This window comes from Schistocerca cancellata, chromosome 6, assembly GCF_023864275.1.
Source record: "Schistocerca cancellata isolate TAMUIC-IGC-003103 chromosome 6, iqSchCanc2.1, whole genome shotgun sequence".
Lineage (NCBI taxonomy): Eukaryota > Metazoa > Arthropoda > Insecta > Orthoptera > Acrididae > Schistocerca > Schistocerca cancellata.
In genome coordinates, this window is record NC_064631.1 from 319216487 (window position 1) to 319238154 (window position 21668).

Consider the following 21668-nt stretch of genomic DNA (forward strand, 5'->3'; position numbering starts at 1 on the left):
TGCACCGTCAAGGGTAACCGCAGCCATGGTCTCCGAGCTGATAGTCCGTGCTGCTGCAAACGTCGTCGAACTATTCGTGCAGATGGTTGTTGTCTTGCAGACGTTCCCAACTGTCGACTCAAGGATCGAGACGTGGCTGCACGATCCGTTACAGCGATGCGGATAAGATGCCTGTCATCTCGACTGCTAGTGATACGAGGCCGTTGGGATCCAGCACGGCGTTCCGTATTACCCTCCTGAACCCACCGATTCCATATTGTGTGAACAGTCATTGGATCTCGACCAACGCGAGCAGGAATATCGCGATACGATAAACCGCAATCGCGATAGGCTACAATCCGACCTTAATAAAGTCGGAAACGTGATGGTACGCATTTCTCCTCCTTACACGAGGCATCACAACAACGTTTCACCAGATAACGCCGGTCAACTGCTGTTTGTGTATGAGAAATCGGTTGGAAACTTTCCTCATGTCGGCACGTTGTAGGTGTCGCCACAGACGCCAACCTTGTGTGAATTCTCTGAATAGCTAATCATTTGCATATCACAGCATCTTCTTCCTGTATGTTAAATTTCGAGTCTGTAGAACGTCATCTTCGTGGTGTAGCAATTTTAATGGCCAATAGTGTATGTGCGTATCGCTAACCTATGACCTCAGTGTATAAGCACCAACTTGTAGGCAAGGGATTAGTGTGATATTCGTGTGTTTCCGACGTGCGTGCGCAAATCTGGAAACGTGGACTATGGCGACATTATTACCAAACGCGTCAAACAGAACCAACATGCTATTATTATTGTTTTGGCTGCTGAAGGACAAACACCTGTAGACAACCAACGGAGAGTGAAGAAAGTGTATGAGGCAGCAGGTCTGTCGAGAAGCACCGTTGTCGAATAGTGCGCCATGTTCCGTGCTGCGCATCTGCTCCACAATAACGCAAGTCCCCATATGAAAATGTTGTAAGGCAAAAGTTACGGCAACTCAAGCGAAAGACATTCGAGCACGCACCATACAGTCGTGATGTCTCCACGTCCGGTTGACCCCTTCGGTCCCTTAACAGAGGCCTCGAATGGTCGACGTTTCCTCTCATTCTTGTCGAACGGGTATGTGCAGCAGGCGGTTCTGGACAACTTCACACAGAAGGACATGGTATTTTTCCAAACGGATATCTTCAACCTTGAGCGTCGGTAGGACGATTGCCTCAATACTCACGGCGATTTTGCCATACTGGCATACCGATTCTGGACTGTACGGCCTTCGACCGGAATCTTTTTCATCGCCCATTATTTAACAGGCAAGAGGGGCAGGGGGAGATACGTTAGCCAGCGAGATGAATGTTTAAATGAAAGTTCCGCCATTTGGCTATATTGATTGTTTATTCCGTTGCATAGTTATGAATCGGCCTTCGGCCATTTTCAAGCGCCACAGTATTACGCATGATAAGACTTCTGTAAACGAAGTCATCGTCGAACACAGAAGTCTGATGATACTTTAACAATATGGTACATGAAAATGGACAAAGGGTGAAATCATGATTGTGCAGTAGCATAAACAAACTATACAGACAAATGACGGAACTTTCATTTAAACATTATATTCTAGTGGCCACGAAATGAATGCTGAGTCGGAGAGTGGTGAAACCAGATGAGGATACAGGATACACTTTCTTAACGTCTCTCTCTCTCTCTCTCTCTCTCTCTCTCTCTCTCTCTTTATCTCTGTCTCTCCCTCTCTCTCGCTACTCGCCCTCCCCGCAAATATAATTTGCCAGTATTCCCACCACATTACGGTGGCCCAGATGTCGAAGGCTTTAACAGTAACTATAGAATATATATAAAAAACACTGTAATATAATATAATATTTTTCCCGAGGGCATGCAGTTTTACTGTATGGTTCAATGATGATAGCGTCATCTTGGGTAAAATATTCCGGAGGTAAAATAGTCCCCCATTCGGATCTCCGGGCGGGGACTACTCAGGAGGACGTTGTTATCAGGAGAAAGAAAACTGGCGTTCTACGGGTCGGAGCGTGGAATGTCAGATCCCTTAATGGGGGAGGTAGGTTAGAAAACTTAAAAAGGGAAATGGATAGGTTAAAGTTAGATATTGTGAGAATCAGTGAAGTTCGGTGGCAGGATGAACATGACTTCTGGTCAGGTGAATACAGGGTTATAAATAAAAAATCAAATAGGGGTAATGCAGGGGTTGGTTTAGTAATGAATAAAAAAGTAGGAATGCGGGTAAGCTACTACAAACAGCATAGTGAACGCATTATTGTGGCCAAGATAGACACGAAGCTCATGCCTACCACAGTAGTACAAGTTTATATGCCAACTAGCTCCGCAGATGACGAAGAGGTGGATGAAATGTATGATGAGATAAAAGAAATTATTCAGATAGTGAAAGGAGACGAAAATTAAATAGTCATGGGTGACTGGAATTCGATAGTAGGAAAAGGAAGAGAAGGAAACGTAGTAGGTGAATATGGAATGGTGTTAGAAGAGGAAGCCGCCTGGTAGAATTTTGCACAGAGCACAACTTAGTCATAGCTAACGCTTGGTTCAAGAATCATAAAAGAAGGCTGTATACATGGAAGAAGCCTGGAGATACTGGAAGGTGTCAGATAGATTATATAATGGTAAGACAGAGATTTAGGAACCAGGTTTTATACTGTAAGACATTTCCAGGGGCAGATGTGGACTCTGACCACAATTTATTGGTTATGAACTGTAGATTAAAACTGAAGAAACTGCAAAAAGGTGGGAATTTGAGGAGATGGGACCTGGATAAATTGAAAGAACCAGAGGTTGTACAGAGTTTCAGGGAGAGCATAAGGGAACAATTGACAGGAATGGGGGAAAGAAATACAGTAGAAGAAGAATGGGTAGCTTTGAGGGATGAAGTAGTGAAGGCAGCAGAGTATCAGGTAGGTAAAAAGACGAGGGCTAGTAGAAATCCTTGGGTAACAGAAGAGATATTGAATTTAATTGATGAAAGGAGAAAATACAAAAACGCAGTAAATGATAAGGGAACAATTGACAGGAATGGGGGAAAGAAATACAGTAGAAGAAGAATGGGTAGCTTTGAGGGATGAAGTAGTGAAGGCAGCAGAGGATCAGGTAGGTAAAAAGACGAGGGCTAGTAGAAATCCTTGGGTAACAGAAGAGATATTGAATTTAATTGATGAAAGGAGAAAATACAAAAACGCAGTAAATGAAGCAGGCAAGAAGGAATACAAACGTCTCAAAAATGAGATCGACAGGAAGTGCAAAATGGCTAAGCAGGGATGGGTAGAGGACAAATGTAAGGATGCAGAGGCATGTATCACTAGCGGTAAGATAGATACTGCTTATAGGTAACTTAAAGAGACCTTTGGAGAAAAGAGAGCCACTTGTACGAATATCAAGAGCTCAGATGGAAACCCAGTTCTAAGCAAAGAAGGGAAATCAGAAAGGTGGAAGGAATATATAGGGGGTCTATACTAGGGCGATATTCTTGAGGACAATATTATGGAAATGGAAGAGAATGTAGATGAAGATGAAATGGGAGATCTGCGTGAATAGTTTGACAGAGCACTTCAAGACCTGAGTCGAAACAAGGCCCCGGGAGTAGACAACATTCCATTAGAAGTACTGATACCCTTGGGAGAGCCAGCCGTGATAAAACTCTACTGTCTGGTGAGCAGGATGTTGAGACAGGCGAAATAACCTCAGACTTCAAGAAGAACATAATAATTCCAACCTAAAGAAAGCAGATGCTGACAGATGTGAAAATTACCGAACTATCAGTTTAATAAACCACGGCTGCAAAATACTAACACGAATTCTTTACAGACGAATGGAAAAACTGGTAGAAGCCGATTTCGGCGAAGATCAGTTCGGATTCCGTAGAAATGTTGGAACACGTGAGACAATAGCGTTCCTACGATTTATCTTAGAGAATAGAATAAGGAAAGGCAAGCCTACGTTTCTAGCATTTGTAGACTTAGAGAAAGCTTTTGACAATGTTGATTGGAATACTCTCTTTCAAATTCTGAACGTGGCAGGGGTAAAATACAGGGAGCGAAAGGCTATTTACAATTTGTATAGAAACCAGATGGCAGTTATAAGAGTCGAGGGGCATGAAAGGGAATGAGTGGTTGGGAAGGGAGTGAGACAGGGTTGTAGCCTCTCCCCGATGTTGTTCAATCTGTATATTGATCAAGCAGTAAAGGAAACAAAAGAAAAATTCGGATTAGGTATTAAAATCCATGGAGAAGAAATAAATACTTTGAGGTTCGCCGGTGACATTGTAATTCTGTCAGAGACAGCAAAGGACCTGGAAGAGTAGCTGAACGGAATGGACAGTGTCTTGAAAGGATGATATAAGATGAACATCAAGAAAAGAAAAACGAGGATAATGGAATTTAGTCGAATTAAATCGAGTGGTGCTGCCGGAATTAGACTAGGAAATGAGACGCTTGAAGTAGTAAATGAGTTTTGCTATTTGGGGAGAAAAATAACTGATGATGGTCGAAGTATAGAGGATATAAAATGTAGAATGGCAATGGCAAGGAAAGTGTTTCTGAAGAAGATAAATTTGTTAACTTCGAGTATAGATTTAAGTGTCAGGAAGTCGCTTCTGAAAGTATTTGTATGGAGTGTAGCCATGTATGGAAGTGAAACGTGGACGATAAATGGTTTAGACAAGAAGAGAATAGAAGCTTTCGAAATGTGGTGCTAGAGAAGAATGCTGGAGATTAGATGGGTAGATTACGTAACTAATGAGGAGGTATTGAATAGAATTGGGGAGAAGAGGAGTTTGTGGCACAACTTGACCAGAAAAAGGGATCGTTTGGTAGGATATATTCTGAGGCATCAAGGGATCACCAATTTAGTATTGGAGGGCAGCGTGGAGGGTAAAATACGTAGAGGGACACCAAGAGATGAATACACTAAACAGATTCAGAAGGATGTAGAATGCAGTAGGTACTGGGAGATGAAGAACTTTCACAGGATAGAGTAGCATGGAGAGCTGCATCAAACCAGTCGCAGGACTGAAGACCACAACAACAACAATAGAATATTTAATGATTTAAGAGAACAACTTATTTGGATCAGCGTTTAGTACATCACTTTAGCATGTAACGTAACAGAAATTACGAGTCAGGGAAATATGGCATATGAGAAGCATGCATTTGAAAATTTGAGAAAACCTTGTGTTGTTCAATCAAATCAAGAACAGTGACAACAAAAATTCTCTGATTTTTGACATTATCATAATTTACAAAATATAAAATTGGAGTGTGCTCTCAACATTATCAGTATTCCGATATTGCAGCGCCTGTGCTATTCCGAATTAAGATGCAATCTTCCTTTGGATGTGCATGCAGACTGTAGCGACCACAACCGTTATCGAATATATGAAATGTATTCGCAGTTACAAACATGGAACAACATTAGATGTATAATAGAACGACGACAATGAAAATTTGTACCAGACCTGGACTCCAACCTAGATTTCCCGCTTATCGCGAGCGGTCGCCTTACCATTTTTTTTAATCCTATTTTGTTCGGTTTTGTTAGTTGTATTTGTTCGGGGTGGACATTTCCTGACACCCGTTCAAGTTCATCATTGTTCCGTTGTTTTTCTTTACAGAGGACAGTTAACTTTCTGACCGAACACGTTGAGCTACCATGATGGCACCTTTCGGCTATTGGAGCATAACTGACTGCCAGACCAAAACTTCAATAAGTCGTCACCCATGTGTCTACATGCATGTCGGAAGGAACATTGCATCTTAATTTGGAATAACAGAGGTACTGCAATATCTTATTTATTCGCCGACAACGGGCAAGACACTCTCAAGCAAAGTGTCCCCTGTACGGGTATATACATAATGGATGTGCGAGTACAGGTTGTAGACAAATGGTTAGTGACAAATTGAAGATCAGGTATGGCCGTGAGTGGTGCTCGGATAACCTGATGGTAAGGTGGCCGCTCGCAATAAGCGGGAAATCCGGGTTCGAGTCCCGGTCCGGCACAAATTTTCTCTGTCGTAATTCCATTATACAACTGATGGTTATCCATGTTCGCAGCTGCGAATATATCTGATGTATTAACAGTACTACGAGTGTGATCCTACGTCTACAGCCTACGGCTATGGAAAAAAGGAAGGAAAACTCCATAGTTCTGGCCTCAGGCGGGCAAATCTGGACCGACCGACAGACCGACACGTCACTCTCAGCCAGTGGCATTATGTGGAGGGGAGCAGGACCAGCATACCGCTCTCTCAACTACCGTCGGCCCTGCACAGCTTGGAGCCGATGTTTCCCATCCAAGTAGACTACTGGCCATTAAAATTGCTACACCACGAAGATGACATGCTACAGACGCGAAATTTACCCGACAGGAAGAAGATGCTGTGATATGCAAATGATTAGCTTTTCAGAGCATTCACACAAGGTTGGCGCCGGGTGCGACATCTACAACGTGCTGACATGTGCAAAGTTTCCAACCGATTTCTCATACACAAACAGCAGCTGACCGGCGTTGCCTGGTGAAACGTTGTTGTGATGCCTCGTGTAAGGAGGTGAAATACGTACCATCACGTTTCCGACTTTGATAAAGGTCGGATTGTAGCCTATCGCGATTGCGGTTTATCGTTTCGCGACATTGCTGCTTGCGTTGGTCGAGATCGAATGACTGTTAGCAGAATATGGAATCGGTGGGTTCAGGAGGGTAATACGGATCGCTGTGCTGGATCCCAACGGCCTCGTATTACTAAAAGTCGAGATGACAGGCATCTTATCCGCAAGGCTGTAACGGATCGTGCAGCCACGTCTCGATCCCTGAGTCGACAGATGGGAACGTCTGCAAGACAAGAACCATCTGCACGAATAGTTCGACGACGTTTGCAGCAGCACGGACTATCAGCTCGGAGACCATGGCTGCGGTTGCCCTTGACGGTGCATCACAGACAGGAGCGCCTGCGATGGTGTACTCAACGACGAACCTGGGTGCACGAATGGCAAAACGTCATTTTTTCGCATGAATCCAGGCTCGGAATACAGCATCATGACGGTCGCATCCGTGTTTGGTGACATTGCGGTGAACGCACATTGGAAGCGTGTATTCGTCATCGCCATACTGGCGTATCACCCCGCGTGATGGTATGGGGTGTCATTGGTTACACGTCTCGGTCACCTCTTGTTCGCATTGACGGCACTTTGAACAGTGGACGTTACATTTCAGATGTGTTACGACTCGTGACTCTACCCTTCATTCGATCCCTGCGAAACCCTACATTTGAGCAGGATAATGCACGACTACATGTTGCAGGTCCTGTACGGGCCTTTCTGGATACAGAAAATGTTCGACTGCTGCCCTGGCCAGCACATTCTCCACATCTCTCACCAATTGAAAACGTCTGGTCAATGGTGGCCGAGCAACTGGCTCGTCACAATACGCCAGTCACTACTTTTGACGAACTGTGGTATCGTGTTGAAGCTGCATGGGCAGCTGTACCTGTACACGCCATCCAAGCTCTGTTTGACTCAATGTCCTGGCGTATCAAGGCCGCTATTACGGTCAGAGGTGGTTGTTCTGCGTACTGATTTCTTAGGATCTATGCACCCAAATTGCGTGAAAATGTAATGACATGTTAGTTATAGTATAATATATTTGTCCAATGAATACCTGTTCATCATCTGCATTTCTTCTTGGTGTAGCAGTTTTAATGGCCAGTAGCATAGCTCGTAAATCGGCTCCATAGCTGAGAGGGCCCCGTTCCAGTCCTCTCACCTCCGAATAATCCCTGGCCGTACCGGAAACTGAACTAAGGCCCTCGGCATCGCTGTCATCCGTGCCGGACTTTTTTTTTCTATCTGTACCTTTGTTGTGTTTTCTCCCGTAGAAATTGCGAAGGCAATATTAGACTAATGACAGCGCACACAGAGGTGTTTAAGCAATCGTTCTCCCCCCACTCCACACGAAAATGCAACAGAAAGAATCTCTAATAACTAACTCAGTGGGAAATGCCGTTTGCTGTGCACATCACAATGGTTTGTATCTTATAGATGTAAATGTAGATGCAGGGCGTAGAAAGGTACTTCTGCACACTTCGTCAGGTGATAAATTTAATCAAAACAAATTAAATTAGACAAGAAAGTATGGGCTACAGTGGTTGGTAATTTTTGAATACGACATAGTCCTTGGAAGTTCGCAGCGCCTGAAAGACAGGGATTTTAAGTTTGATGCTCTGAAATGTAACTAATTTTTATGCCTAGCTTTGGAGGGTAGCATTTATTGCTATACATCTCATGTACAGTGCCGAATATCATTTTCTTACATAAGAACATCGTTCTTAGATGTTACCATCGTCAAGAAGATCCTGCACTAACGTAAAACCTGCTGCTTGTCACCTGAACTTCGACAGATGGGTTGTTTTGAACGTTTTGCGTGAGAAATAGTAGCAACCTTCTCAGCTAATGCATGGGCCCACCTGCTGCTCTCTCGGACAACAAGCTACTAACTGGTTATTACAAAAGTGTCGTGAAGTGAGTAGTTTCACATCGTTAATTCTGTTTACTAAAGTGACCTACTGTACAAAGAAGAATGCTACAAAAGTCCTAAAAGCCACACCGAGGCTGACGCTAACACTCAAGGGGCAATTATTCGTTGCTGTCAGCAGTTGTCTTGTCTAAACCATTGGGCACAACTGTTTGATTGTCTTGCTTCCAAGGCTGGGTGAAGACATTTCTTTTTCAAACTGTGCTATCACAAATGCTTCTAGGCGTTCCAGTTTACATCCGTACCTGCTCATTGTTCCACGGGGATTCAGGTCACTGTAATAACGCAGATTCTGAGAGATAAATCGGGATAGGAATATCTGTTGGCTAACTACCAAGATCACCAGATGTGATGGCGATGGAGTATTTTCCATAGCTCGACGTGGAGAATATGATGTGTTCCAAATCTGCGAATATTAAGAGCTCAAACGGGGTACCAATCCTAAGCAATGAACGTGAAGCCGAAAGGTGCAAGGAGTATGTAAAGGGCTTATACAGGAGAGATGGTACTTGAGGGCAATATTATAGAAATGGAAGGGGATGTGGATGAAGATGGGATGAGGAATACGATAATTCGAGAAGCAATGAAAAACCTAAATCTAATTGGGCTCCGGAAGTAGACTACATTCCGTCAGAGATATCAATGGGCTTGGGAGAGCCAGCCATGACAAAAATCTTCCACCTGGTGTGCAAGATGTATGAGACAGGCGAAATATGTTAAGATTTCCTTGAGAGTTACAACTGCAAAGAAAGCAGGTACTGACAGGTGTGAATATTACCGAACTATCAATTTAATAAGTCATGGTTGCAAAGCACAAACACGTATTCCTTACAGAAAAAGGGAAAAACTGGTAGAAGTTGACCTCGGGGAAGATCAAATTGAATTCCAGAGAAAGGTAGGAACGTGCGAGGCAATGCTGCCTCTACGACTTATTTAAGAAAATAGGTTACGGAAAGACAGTTCTTCGTTTATAGCATTTACAGAGTAAGAGATAGCTTTTGACAGTGTTGACTGGAATACTGTCTTTGAAATTCTTAGAGGTAGCAAGAGTAAACTACAGGGAACGAAAGGCTATTAACTTGTACGGAAACCAGAAGGCAATTACAAGAGTCGAGGGGCATGAGAGGGATGCAGTGGTGGAGTAGGTAACGAGACTGGCTTGTAGCCACCCCGATGTTATTCAGTCTGTACATTGAACAAGCAGTAAACGAAACCAAAGAAAAATTTGGAATAGGAATTAAAGTCCAGGGAGAATAAATAAAAATGAGGTTCGCTAATGACATTGTAATTCTGTCACAGATAGCAACAGATTTGGAGGAGCAGTTGAATGGAATGGATAATGTCTTGAAAGGAGGATATAAGATGAACATCAATAAAAGCAAAACAAGGATAATGGAATGTAGTGGAATGAAATCATGCGATTCTGAGGGAATTAGATTAATAGACGGGAGACTGATAACGGCAGAAGTAGAGACGATATAAAATTTGGCAATGGCATTTAAAGCGTTTCATAAGAAGAGAAATTTATTAACAACGAATATAGATTTAAGTGTCAGGAAGTCTTTTATGAAAGTACATGTATAGAGTGTAGCCATGTATGGAAGTGGAACATGGACGATAAACAATTTAGACGAGAAGAGAGTAGAATGCGGCGATACAGAAAAATGCTGAAGACTAGATGGGTAGATCACATGACTAATAAACAGGTACTGAATAGAATTGGGGAGAAAAGAAATTTACTGCACAACCTGACCAATAAGAAGGGATCGGTTGGTAGAACACATTCTAAGACATCAAGGGATCACCAGTTTAGTACTGGAGAAACTGTGGGAGGTAAAAGTCGTAGAGGGAGATCAAGAGATTAATATAGCAGGCAGATTCAGAAGGATGTAAATTACAGTAGTTATTGTGAAATGAAGAGGCTTGCACAGGACAGAGTAGCATCGAGAGATACATCAAGGCAATCTTCGGACTGAAGACCACAACAGTCTCCAAGTTAAATTACTATGTCCACCTTTCGTCGTACAAAGTAAGTTCCTGATTTACACATGAATTTAAACAAGTGAAGAAAACTGGGAACTACACATAGAGACTCTTAAAAAATATTTTTTGATGTGGTAATAATACAAAAGGTTTTATGTAGATGGCTATGAGGAATCTTTGGTTCAACGCCAGCAAAAAACATATTTAAAAAATCAAGTTGAGGCACCCTCTTGTACTCGCAACAACGTCTCAGAGGACGCCGCTATGTGGAGTAGGAGTTGCTCGAAAAAAATAAAGAGACGTTATTACTTTTTCTTTCATTTGTACTTATGTATGCTGGCCTAACACCCACGGAAAACCCACACCAAAGTACCATAGAACGCCTTTGGAGCAGCCAAAACGAAATCGCATAGGCCACTGATAAAGTGGAGTGTCTTGAGGTAATAACGTTTTCTGTATTTGAAGGGGAACAATCATCTAACAATCCATACTGATAAGGAAATGTATTCGCGAATTGCGAACTCATTTCCTGATCAGCATGGATTGTTAAATCGTTGTTCTTGTTCTGAAGATAGCACCATCCTGTACATGTACAAGATCTGATCGAGACACTTATTATCTAATAGCTTTAACTGACATACATTGCAAGGCCATGGAATGGAAAAAAAAGTGTTTGATTTTGTAATCTGTTTATTGAAGTGCTTTGGATACACAATATTTTTTATTTTTCCGTCTGGTGCGTACAGGGTTAAGTAGAGAGTTTCCCAACTCTTGAGCAAGCCACATACAGTTGTCCATGTCAGAAGCACAGATTGTCCAAATTTAGTCCACAAATTTGTAGTTATTGTCCTTGCACCTTGCTAATGATCATTCCAAATGCGTGTCGCATCGGAGACTGCAAACCTTAGAACTCGAGTGGCATATTGTTGGGACGCGATAGGAAAATTTTATATTTTTTATTAGTCTGTTCTTAATAGCAACTCTCGGAAAGTTCTTGACCGATTGATTTGAAATTTTGACGCGAAGTTGCATTGGAATATGCCCGTGGTTTTGTATATATTTTTTAATACGTCTGCGAAATGTGTTGCAAATAGCTTAAGTAGTAAAGAAGTAATAAAACCTGCCTGACGTGGCAGTTTCTTACGCATCTCAGTGTTTATGACGTCATATCCCCTGAACTGTGTAGTAGAGTTATAGAAATTTGCCGCCAAATTTAATGACATATATGGCTACGGTAGGCAGAATAAGGTACAAATAGAGTTGGTAGTAACAAAGTAATACATGAAAACGTCATGCCTGATGCGGTAGCTTTCGACATGTACAACGAAAATGTAGTAAGCGATAAGCCTTTTTCCCTTTCATCATTTTGTGAGCGGTGTCAGGGAGGAAAATTTTCATAAAGAGTTGAAATTATAAATTATGTAAAGTTTGCTGCCAGTCGCAAAGTGCTCTCATTCTCAAACAGTGCAAGCATAAATCTGGGTATTTCCCTGAATGTTGCGTCGTACATTTGTTGTTTTTTTGGGCTAGGGACTTTCGCGGGCGTACGGAGAACAACTCATCGAAGTTTCATCTCAATCAAACGAATGATTTAGGAACACATAGGGGACAAACTTACAAAGAAACATTCATTTTTATTTATGTACATTGTCAGTCCAAGGAATTTAATATGGTCAACTCCACTGATTGTTTGGCCACCTCCAGGCATAAAAATTCTCTTTTTTTACTGGAGTTACGTGTCAGAAGCTGTATGCATTGAGCTTTGTTGTAGTTAAGCGTTAATCTATTCTCTGACTGCCATGTGCTGATCTTACCGGCTACCCCATTACCGAGACCATTTACGTTAAGTTATACTTGTGTCATATTGCCATATACAGAGATAATATTGTTTGAATTGTGTTTCATTTTTGGTTGCACATATTTGCATCAAAAACGTTTTGCATCACCCCAGTTCACAGAACAGGAGGTACACGGTTCGTGTTGTCTGTAGTTCAACCAGGCCTAGATGGTCAATACCGCTGTTCGATCGCGTCCGCATTGTTACTTTGTGCCAGCAAGGGCTCTCAACAAGGGAAGTGTCCAGGCGTCTCGGAGTGAACCAAAGCGATGTTGTTCGGACATGGAGGAGATACAAAGAGACAGGCACTGTCGATGACATGCGTCGCTCAGGCCGCCCAAGGGCTACTACTGCAATGGATGACCGCTACCTACGGATTATGGCTCAGAGGAACCCTGACAGCGACGCCACGATGTTGAATAAGGCTTTTCGTGCAGCCACAGGACGTCGTGTTACGACTAAAACTGTGCGCAATGGGCTGAATGATGCCCAACTTTACTCCCGACGTCCATGGCGAGGTCCATCTTTGCAACCAAGACACCATGCAGCGCGGTACAGATGGGCCCAACAACATGCCAAATGGACCGCTCAGGATTGGCATCACGTTCTCTTCACCGATGAGTGGCGCATATGCATTCAATTAGACAGTCGTCGGAGACGTGTTTAGAGGCAACCCGGCCAGGCTGAACACCTTAGGCAAACTGTCCAGCGACTGCAGCAAGGTGGAGGTTCCCTGATGTTTTGGGGTGGCTTTATGTGGGACCGAGTACGTCGCTGGAGGTCATCGAAGCCGTAACGGCTGTACGATACGTGAATGCCATCCTCCGACCGATAGTGCAACCATATCGGCAGCAAATTGGCGAGGTATTCGTCTTCATGGACAATTCGCGCCCCCATCGTGCACATCTTGTGAATGAGTTCCTCCAGGACAACGACATCGCTCGACTAGAGTGGCCAGCATGTTCTCCAGACATCAACGCTATCGAAAATGCCTGTAATAGATTGAAAAGGGCTGTTTAAGGACGACGTGAGCCACCAAGCAACCACTCTGAGGGATCTACACCGAATCGCCGTTGAGGAGTGGGACAATCTGGACCAACAATGCCTTGATGAACTTGTGGATAGTACGCCACGACGAATAGAGGCATGCATCAATGCAAGAGGACGTGCTACTGGGTATTAGAGGTACCGGGTACCGGTGTGAACTGCAGTCTGGACCACCACCATCTCTGAAGGTCTCGCTGTATGGTGGTACAACATGCAATGTGTGGTTTTAAAAAGGGTTGAAATGATGTTTATGTTGATCTCTATTCCAATTTTCTATACAGGTTCTGGAACTCTTGGAACCGAGGTGATGCAAATTTTTTTTTGATATATATGCTTCCTACTTAACAGATTTTAAGTGAACAATTGTTAACCTTCATCCCTAGTCCAATTATGTTCCAGCTTAAGCAAAAGTATTCTACGGTCCACACAATCGAATGCTTGCATCAACTAGGATGAGACGAACATTTTTCCATACTTACCTATGAGGTACCACTCGCCGTTGGTGATGAAGTCGGAGAGGTCCCCGCCCTCTTCCGAGTTGAGCACCAGGTCGAGCTGCACAGAGTAAAAACAGTCAGCGACTAACTGCCAGTGCTGGTGAATCGAGGCGCATGCTGCGTGCACTACATGCTGCGGGGATCCGCACCTAGCTTTGCGCGTGTGCTCGCCGCGGTTGCTCACCCTGAGGAGTGCACTCGCCACGAGTGACTTCAAGAAAAATTCTTGTTTTCTAGATACAACAAAATGACTGTGGCACATGTATGGCCCATGCATCTGGTACTTGATGTGACTGATGTAAGAACCGGGCAGAGTGGCGCAGCTGTAACAACATGTATTTGTATTCGGAAGGTGCGCATTTCGAGTCCTAGCCTGGCCATCCTCCTCAAACCATCCTAGTTTGCCTAATCACTGAACGCGAATTTGGAGATAGTACTTACAAAATACTGTGAATGGTATTCTTCTCGATCTGTTAGAAATGTCAAAGAAATAACGTTATTCCACAGAAGAAAATTGAGTCTCCAAATTTCGCAAGGAAAGTTGTTCCATATGAAGATGTACCAGGCGTGACACCTTAGTGTTGCGGATAGATGTGGCGTTTGGCACAAATGTAGACACGATATCTGAGCAGCCTGTTCCAGAGAGGTGTTTGGTGAAATGACATTACGTCGTGAGTTGACGGACTTTGAACTCGGGACGATACTCAGTGTACGACACATTAGTCGTAACATATCGATTTACAATTAAGATTTACGAGGTCAACACATTCTTAATCATGTCATACCGCAAAGATAAAGTTTCTACCCGCGGAAATCGACACTCAGAACTACCGTAAGCGTTGGACGAACGGACGACATTTCGTCCGCAGAGACATACGGGGCAACCATAACTGAGTCATTCGTTTTCAAAGTTCCTTTTTGTCCAAAGTTTACATGTACAAATACGACTGATTCTTGAGTTTTCATTCTGCCCACCAGTTTGCGTCACCAGAGCAGTGCTTCGACAAAATGGCGACAAAGCAAGAAAAGAGTTTTTGTATATTGGAATACGCGAAATGTTTATCTGCTACAACTGTGCAGCGTGCATTCAGAAGTAATTATAGGAAAGAACTGCTATATAAACAGAGCAATGTGCGTTGCTATTGACAATTTAGGGAGACTGATTGATTGTATAGGCCAACGGCCTTGCCGCAGTGGTAACACCGGTTCCCGCCAGATCATCTAAGTTAAGCGTTGGCGGGCTGGGCTAGTACTTGGATGGGTAACCATCCGGTCTGCCGAGTGCTGTTGGCAAGCGGGGTGCACTGAGCCCTTGTGAGGCACACTGCGGAGCTACTTGATTGAGAAGTAGCGGCTCCGCTCTCGGAAACTGACATACGGCCGGGAGAGCGGTGTGTTGATCACATGCCCTTCCATATCCGCATCCAGTGACGCCTGTGGACGGAGGATGACACGGTGGCCGGTCGCTGCCGTTGGGCTTTCCTGGCCTGTTCGGGAGGAGTTTAGTTCAGATTGTCTGTCGACTAAGTGTGCCACATTCAACCGTAGAGAGGGTGAGGGAAAATGTCGTATACAGTCCAAAACATCAGTTACCTGCGCAAACCAAGGACTTGCATTACCGCAGCAAACGATGTGGTATATTTTGCGTCAGCAGTTATATTTACACCGTGTCGTCTGCAACTCGGCGCCTTTCGTTCTGCATCTCAATGCAGGAGGTACATGGGTATGTACAGTTCGCCTCCAAAGCAACCTTCCATGCATCATCCACGGTTACTCGGTATGATGTGAGAGTGTGGGGCACTCAACATCCTCATGAAATTATGGTGCATGAACGAGATTCCCCGAAGGTCAATGCTTTCTGCGCATTGTCACAGACGTTTTTCTTCTGTGAGAACACTGTGGCGGTTATCCCTTGTCTTGGTATGTTGCAGTTAGTGTTGTTTCCGCAAATGATTGGTGATACAGTGATTCCGTCTTCCATCTAGACATTGCACCCCCTCATTTGAGCATTTATGCTCGTCGCTATCTGGGTTGGACGTAGTGCTGAAGATCGACGTACTCTATTCTCTTGCCATTCTCCTCCGCCCCCCCCCCCCCCCCCCAACGACCCACCACCCTCCGCCCGGTTTATAGCCTCACATAACGCCGTAAGACTTCCTCCTTTGAGGGACATTAAGGACCTTATTTATGTATTGCGAAGAACATCTGAACAGCTCAGAGAACGCGTAAATGCTGCTGTGATGACCACTGACTGGATGTTGCTAGATAAGGTATGGAACGAATTTATCACCAGGTATACCTGTGTCATATGAACAGTGGGGCACTCATAAAACATTTGAAGAGTAAAAAATGCGAACTTAGTGAGTGCACATTTTCATCCTGAATCAATAATATTTATGCATGTAATACTTTGGAAAACATAGAGTGAGTCACTTATACACTACTCGCCATTAAAATTGCTACACCAAGAAGAAATGCAGTTGATAAATGGGTATTCATTCGACAAATATATTATACTAGAACTTACATGTGATTACATTTTCACGCAATTTGGGTGCATAGATCCTGAGAAATCAGTACCCAGAACAACCACCCCTGACAGTAATTACGGCCTCGATACACCTGGGCATTCACTCAAACAGACCTTGGATCGCGTGTACAGGTACAGCTGCCCATGCAGCTTCAACACGATACCATAGTTCATCAAGAGTAGTGACTGGCGTATTGTGACGAGCCAGTTGCTCGGCCACCATTGACCAGACGTTTTCAATTGGTGAGAGATCTGGAGAATGTGCTGGCCATGGTAGCAGTCGAACATTTACTGTATCTAAAAAGGCCCTTATAGGACCTGCCACATGCGGTCGTGCATTATCCTGGTGAAATGTAGGGTTTCGCAGGGCTCGAATGAAGGGTAGAGCCACGAGTCGTAACACATCTGAAATGTAACGTCCACTGTTCAAAGTGCCGTCAATGCGAACAAAAGCGGACCGAGACGTGTAACCAGTGGCACCCCGTACCATCACGCCGCGTGATATGCCGGTATGGCGATAACGAATACACGCTTCCAATATGCGTTCACCACGATGTCGCCAAACACGGATGCGACCATCATGATGCAGTAAACAGAACCTGGATTCTTCCGAAAAAATGACGTTTTGCCATTCGTGCACCCAGATTCGTCGTTGAGTATACTATTGCAGGCGCTCCTGTCTGTGTTGCAGCGTCAAGGGTAACCGCAGCCATGGTCTCCGAGCTGATAGTCCATGCTGCTGGAAACGTCGTCCAACTGTTCGTGCAAATGGTTGTTGGCTTGCAAACGTCTGCATCTGTTGACTCAAGGATAGAGACGTGGGTGCACGACCCGTTACAGCAATGCGGATAAGATGCCTGTCATCTCGACAGCTAGTGATACGAGGCCGTTGGGATCCAGCACGGCGTTCCGTATTACTCTCCTGAACCCACCGATTCCATATTCTGCTAACAGTCATTCGATCTCGACCAAGGCGAGCAGTAATGTTGCGATACGATAAACCGCAATCGCGATAGGCTACAATCCGACCTTTATCAAAGTCGGAAACGTGATGGTACGCATTTCTCCTCCTTACACGAGGATCACAACAACGTTTCACCAGGCAACGCCGGTCAACTGCTGTTTGTGTATGAGAAATCGGTTGGGAACTTTCCTCATGTCAGCACGTTGTGTCCGTATGGGCGCACTTAGGTCCTATTCTCTATCTCAGGGACGAATGACAGGAGCACGTTATGTGGAAATCCGTACACATCATTTACACTCCTGGAAATTCAAATAAGAACACCGTGAATTCATTGTCCCAGGAAGGGGAAACTTTATTGACACATTCCTGGGGTCAGATACATCACATGATCACAATGACAGAACCACAGGCACATAGACACAGGCAACAGAGCATGCACAATGTCGGCACTAGTACAGTGTATATCCACGTTTCGCAGCAATGCAGGCTGATATTCTCCCATGGAGACGATCGTAGAGATGCTGGATATAGTCCTGTGGAACGGCTTGCCATGCCATTTCCACCTGGCGCCTCAGTTGGACCAGCGTTCGTGCTGGACGTGCAGACCGCGTGAGACGACGCTTCATCCAATCCCAAAAATGCTCAATGGGGGACAGATCCGGAGATCTTGCTGGCCAGGGTAGTTGACTTACACCTTCTAGAGCACGTTGGGTGGCACGGGATACATGCGGACGTGCATTGTCCTGTTGGAACAGCAAGTTCCCTTGCCGGTCTAGGAATGGTAGAACGATGGGTTCGATGACGGTCTGGATGTACCGTGCACTATTCAGTGTCCCCTCGACGATCACCAGTGGTGTACGGCCAGTGTAGGAGATCGCTCCCCACACCATGATGCCGGGTGTTGGCCCTATGTGCCTCGGTCGTATGCAGTCCTGATTGTGGCGCTCACCTGCACGGCGCCAAACACGCATACGACCATCATTGGCACCAAGGCAGAAGCGACTCTCATCGCTGAAGAAGACACGTCTTCATTCGTCCCTCCATTCACGCCTGTCGCGACACCACTGGAGGCGGGCTGCACGATATTGGGGCGTGAGCGGAAGACGGCCTAACGGTGTGCAGGACCGTAGCCCAGCTTCATGGAGACGGTTGCGAATGGTCCTCGCCGATACCCCAGGAGCAACAGTGTCCCTAATTTGCTGGGAAGTGGCGGTGCGGTCCCCTACGGCATTGCGTAGGATCCTACGGTCTTGGCGTGCATCCGTGCGTCGCTGCGGTCCGGTCCCAGGTCGACGGGCACGTGCACCTTCCGCCGACCACTGGCGACAACATTGATGTACTGTGGAGACCTCACGCCCCACGTGTTGAGCAATTCGGCGGTACGTCCACCCGGCCTCCCGCATGCCCACTATACGCCCTCGCTCAAAGTCCGTCAACTGCACATACGGTTCACGTCCACGCTGTCGCGGCATGCTACCAGTGTTAAAGACTGCGATGGAGCTCCGTATGCCACGGCAAACTGGCTGACACTGACGGCGGCGGTGCACAAATGCTGCGCAGCTAGCGCCATTCGACGGCCAACACCGCGGTTCCAGGTGTGTCCGCTGTGCCGTGCGTGTGATCATTGCTTGCACAGCCCTCTCGCAGTGTCCGGAGCAAGTATGGTGGGTCTGACACACCGGTGTCAATGTGTTCTTTTTTCCATTTCCAGGAGTGTATATCCTATTTTACATTAGAGTACTCTGACTGAAAACCCATGTTTCAACACGAGAATGCAACATGTCACAGCGATTTTGTTGCAAGCAGGTAGCTTGACAAACACTCAAGTGAAACAACGACATTGACGTTGCCCTCTAGAGCACCGAATCTTAACACAAACCGAGCATTTGGGGGATTCAGTAAATAGCCTCGTACATCGATGAACCCAGCACCAATTACGATGAATAACTGAAGATAGTACTTGGATCAATATCGCTTGAGAACAATTCTAACACCTCGTAGATTCCATTCCTCTAGGTGTTACAGCAGTTTCGAGGACTCAAGGGGGAGACCCAGATACTGACTTCCCATGACACTCGGCTACTCACAAGCGTAATATCGATATTTATAAAACGATGATGTACTTTCGACTGATCATCAGAGTTGATACTTCCCCCGGTATCTCGGGTTTTCACAATTCTATTTCCTAGATACTCCTTCTGGACACTAAATATGATTAATCACATTATTTTAAACGCCATTTCAAATGTTGTTGTTGTGGTCTTCAGTCCTGAGAATGGTTTGATGCAGCTCTCCATGCTAATCTATCCTGTGCAAGCTTCTTCATCTCCCAGTACCTACTGCAACCTACATCCTTTTGAATCTGCTTAGTGCATTCATCTCTTGGTCTCTCTCTACGATTTATACCCTCCACGCTGCCCCCCAATACTAAATTGGTGATCCCTTGACGCCTCAGAACATGTCTTACGAACCGAGACCTTCTTCTAGTCAAGTTGTGCCACAAACTTCTCTTCTCCCCAATCCTATTCAATACCTCCTCATTAGTTATATGATCTACCCATCTAATCTTCAGCATTCTTCTGTAGCACCACATTTCAAAAGCTTCTATTCTCTTCTTGTTCAAACTATTTATCGCCCATGTTTCACTTCCATACATGGCCACACTCCATACAAATACTTTCAGAAATCAATTCCTGACACTTAAATCTATGTTCGATGTTAACAAATTTCTCTTCTTCAGAAACGCTTTAGTTGCCATTGCCAGTCTACATTTTATATCCTCTCTACTTCGACCGTCATCAGTTATTTTGCTCCACAAATAGCAAAACTCCTTTACTACTTTAAGTGTCTCATTTCCTAATCTAATTCCCTCAGCATCACCCGACTTAATTCGACTACATTCCATTATCCTTGTTTTGCTTTTGTTGATGTTCATCTTACATCCTCCTTTCAAGACACTGTCCATTCCGTTCAACTGCTCTTCCAAGTCCTTTGCTGTCTCTGACAGAATTACAATGTCATCGGCGAACCTCAAAGTTTTTATTTCTTCTCCATGGATTTTAATACCTACTCCAAATTTTTCTTTTGTTTCATTTACTGCTTGCTCAATATACAGATTGAATAACATCGGGGAGAGACTACAACCCTGTCTCACTACCTTCCCAACCACTGCTTCCCTTTCATGTCCCTCCACTCTTATAACTGCCATCTGCTTTCTGCACAAATTGTAAATAGCCTTTCGCTCAGTGTATTTTACCCCTGCCACCTTCAGAATTTGAAAGAGAGTATTCCATTCAACATTGACAAACGCTTTCTCTATGTCTACAAATGCTACAAACGTAGGTTTGCCTTTCCTTAATCTAGCTTCTAAGATAAGTCGTAGGGTCAGTATTGCCTCACGTGTTCCAATATTTCTACGGAATCCAAACTGATCTTCCGCGAGGTCGGCTTCTACTAGTTTTTCCATTCGTCTGTAAAGAATTCGTGTTAGTATTTTGCAGCTGTGGCTTATTAAACTGATAGTTCGGTAATTTTCAGATCTGTCAACACCTGATTTCTTTGGGATTGGAATCATTATATTCTTCTTGAAGTCTGAGGGTATTTCGCCTGTCTCATACATCTTGCTAACCAGATGGTAGAGTTTTGTCAGGACTGGCTCTCCCAAGGCCGTCAGTAGTTCTAATGGAATGTTGTTATGTCGACTCAGATCTTTCAGCGCTCTGTCAAACTCTTCATGCAGTATCATATCTCCCATTTCATTTTCATCTACATCCTCTTCCATTTCCATAATATTGTCCTCAAGTACATCGCCTTGAATAGACCCTCTTTATACTCCTTCCACCTTTCTGCTTTCCCTTCTTTGCTTAGAACTGGGTTTCCATCTGAGCTCTTGATATTCATACAAGTGGTTCTCTTTTCTCCGAATGTCTCTTTAATTTTCCTGTAGGCAGTATCTATCTTACCCCTAGTGAGATAAGCCTCTACATCCTTACATTTGTCCTCTAGCCATCCCTGCTTAGCCATTTTGCACTTTCTGCAATCTCATTTTTGAGACGTTTGTATTCCTTTTTGCCTGCTTCATTTACTGCATTTTTATATTTTCTCCTTTCATCAATTAAATTCAATATTTCTTCTGTTACCCAAGGGTTTCTACTAGCCCTCGTCTTTTTACCTGTTTGATCCTCTGCTGCCTTCACTATTTCATCCCTCAAAGCTACCCATTCTTCTTCTACCGTATTTATTTCCCCCGTTCTTGTCAATCG

General features: G+C 44.4%; 1 protein-coding gene across 1 annotated transcript in view; it reads right to left on the minus strand.

The window, feature by feature from the left end:
- LOC126088309 (neuronal acetylcholine receptor subunit alpha-7-like) overlaps positions 1-21668 on the minus strand; it is a 336530-nt gene that overhangs the window by 120504 nt on the left and 194358 nt on the right. Inside the window, exon 5 of the mRNA XM_049906440.1 lies at positions 13895-13970. Within this exon, the coding sequence (XP_049762397.1) occupies positions 13895-13970 (76 nt within the window). The remainder of the gene's footprint in view (positions 1-13894; positions 13971-21668) is intronic.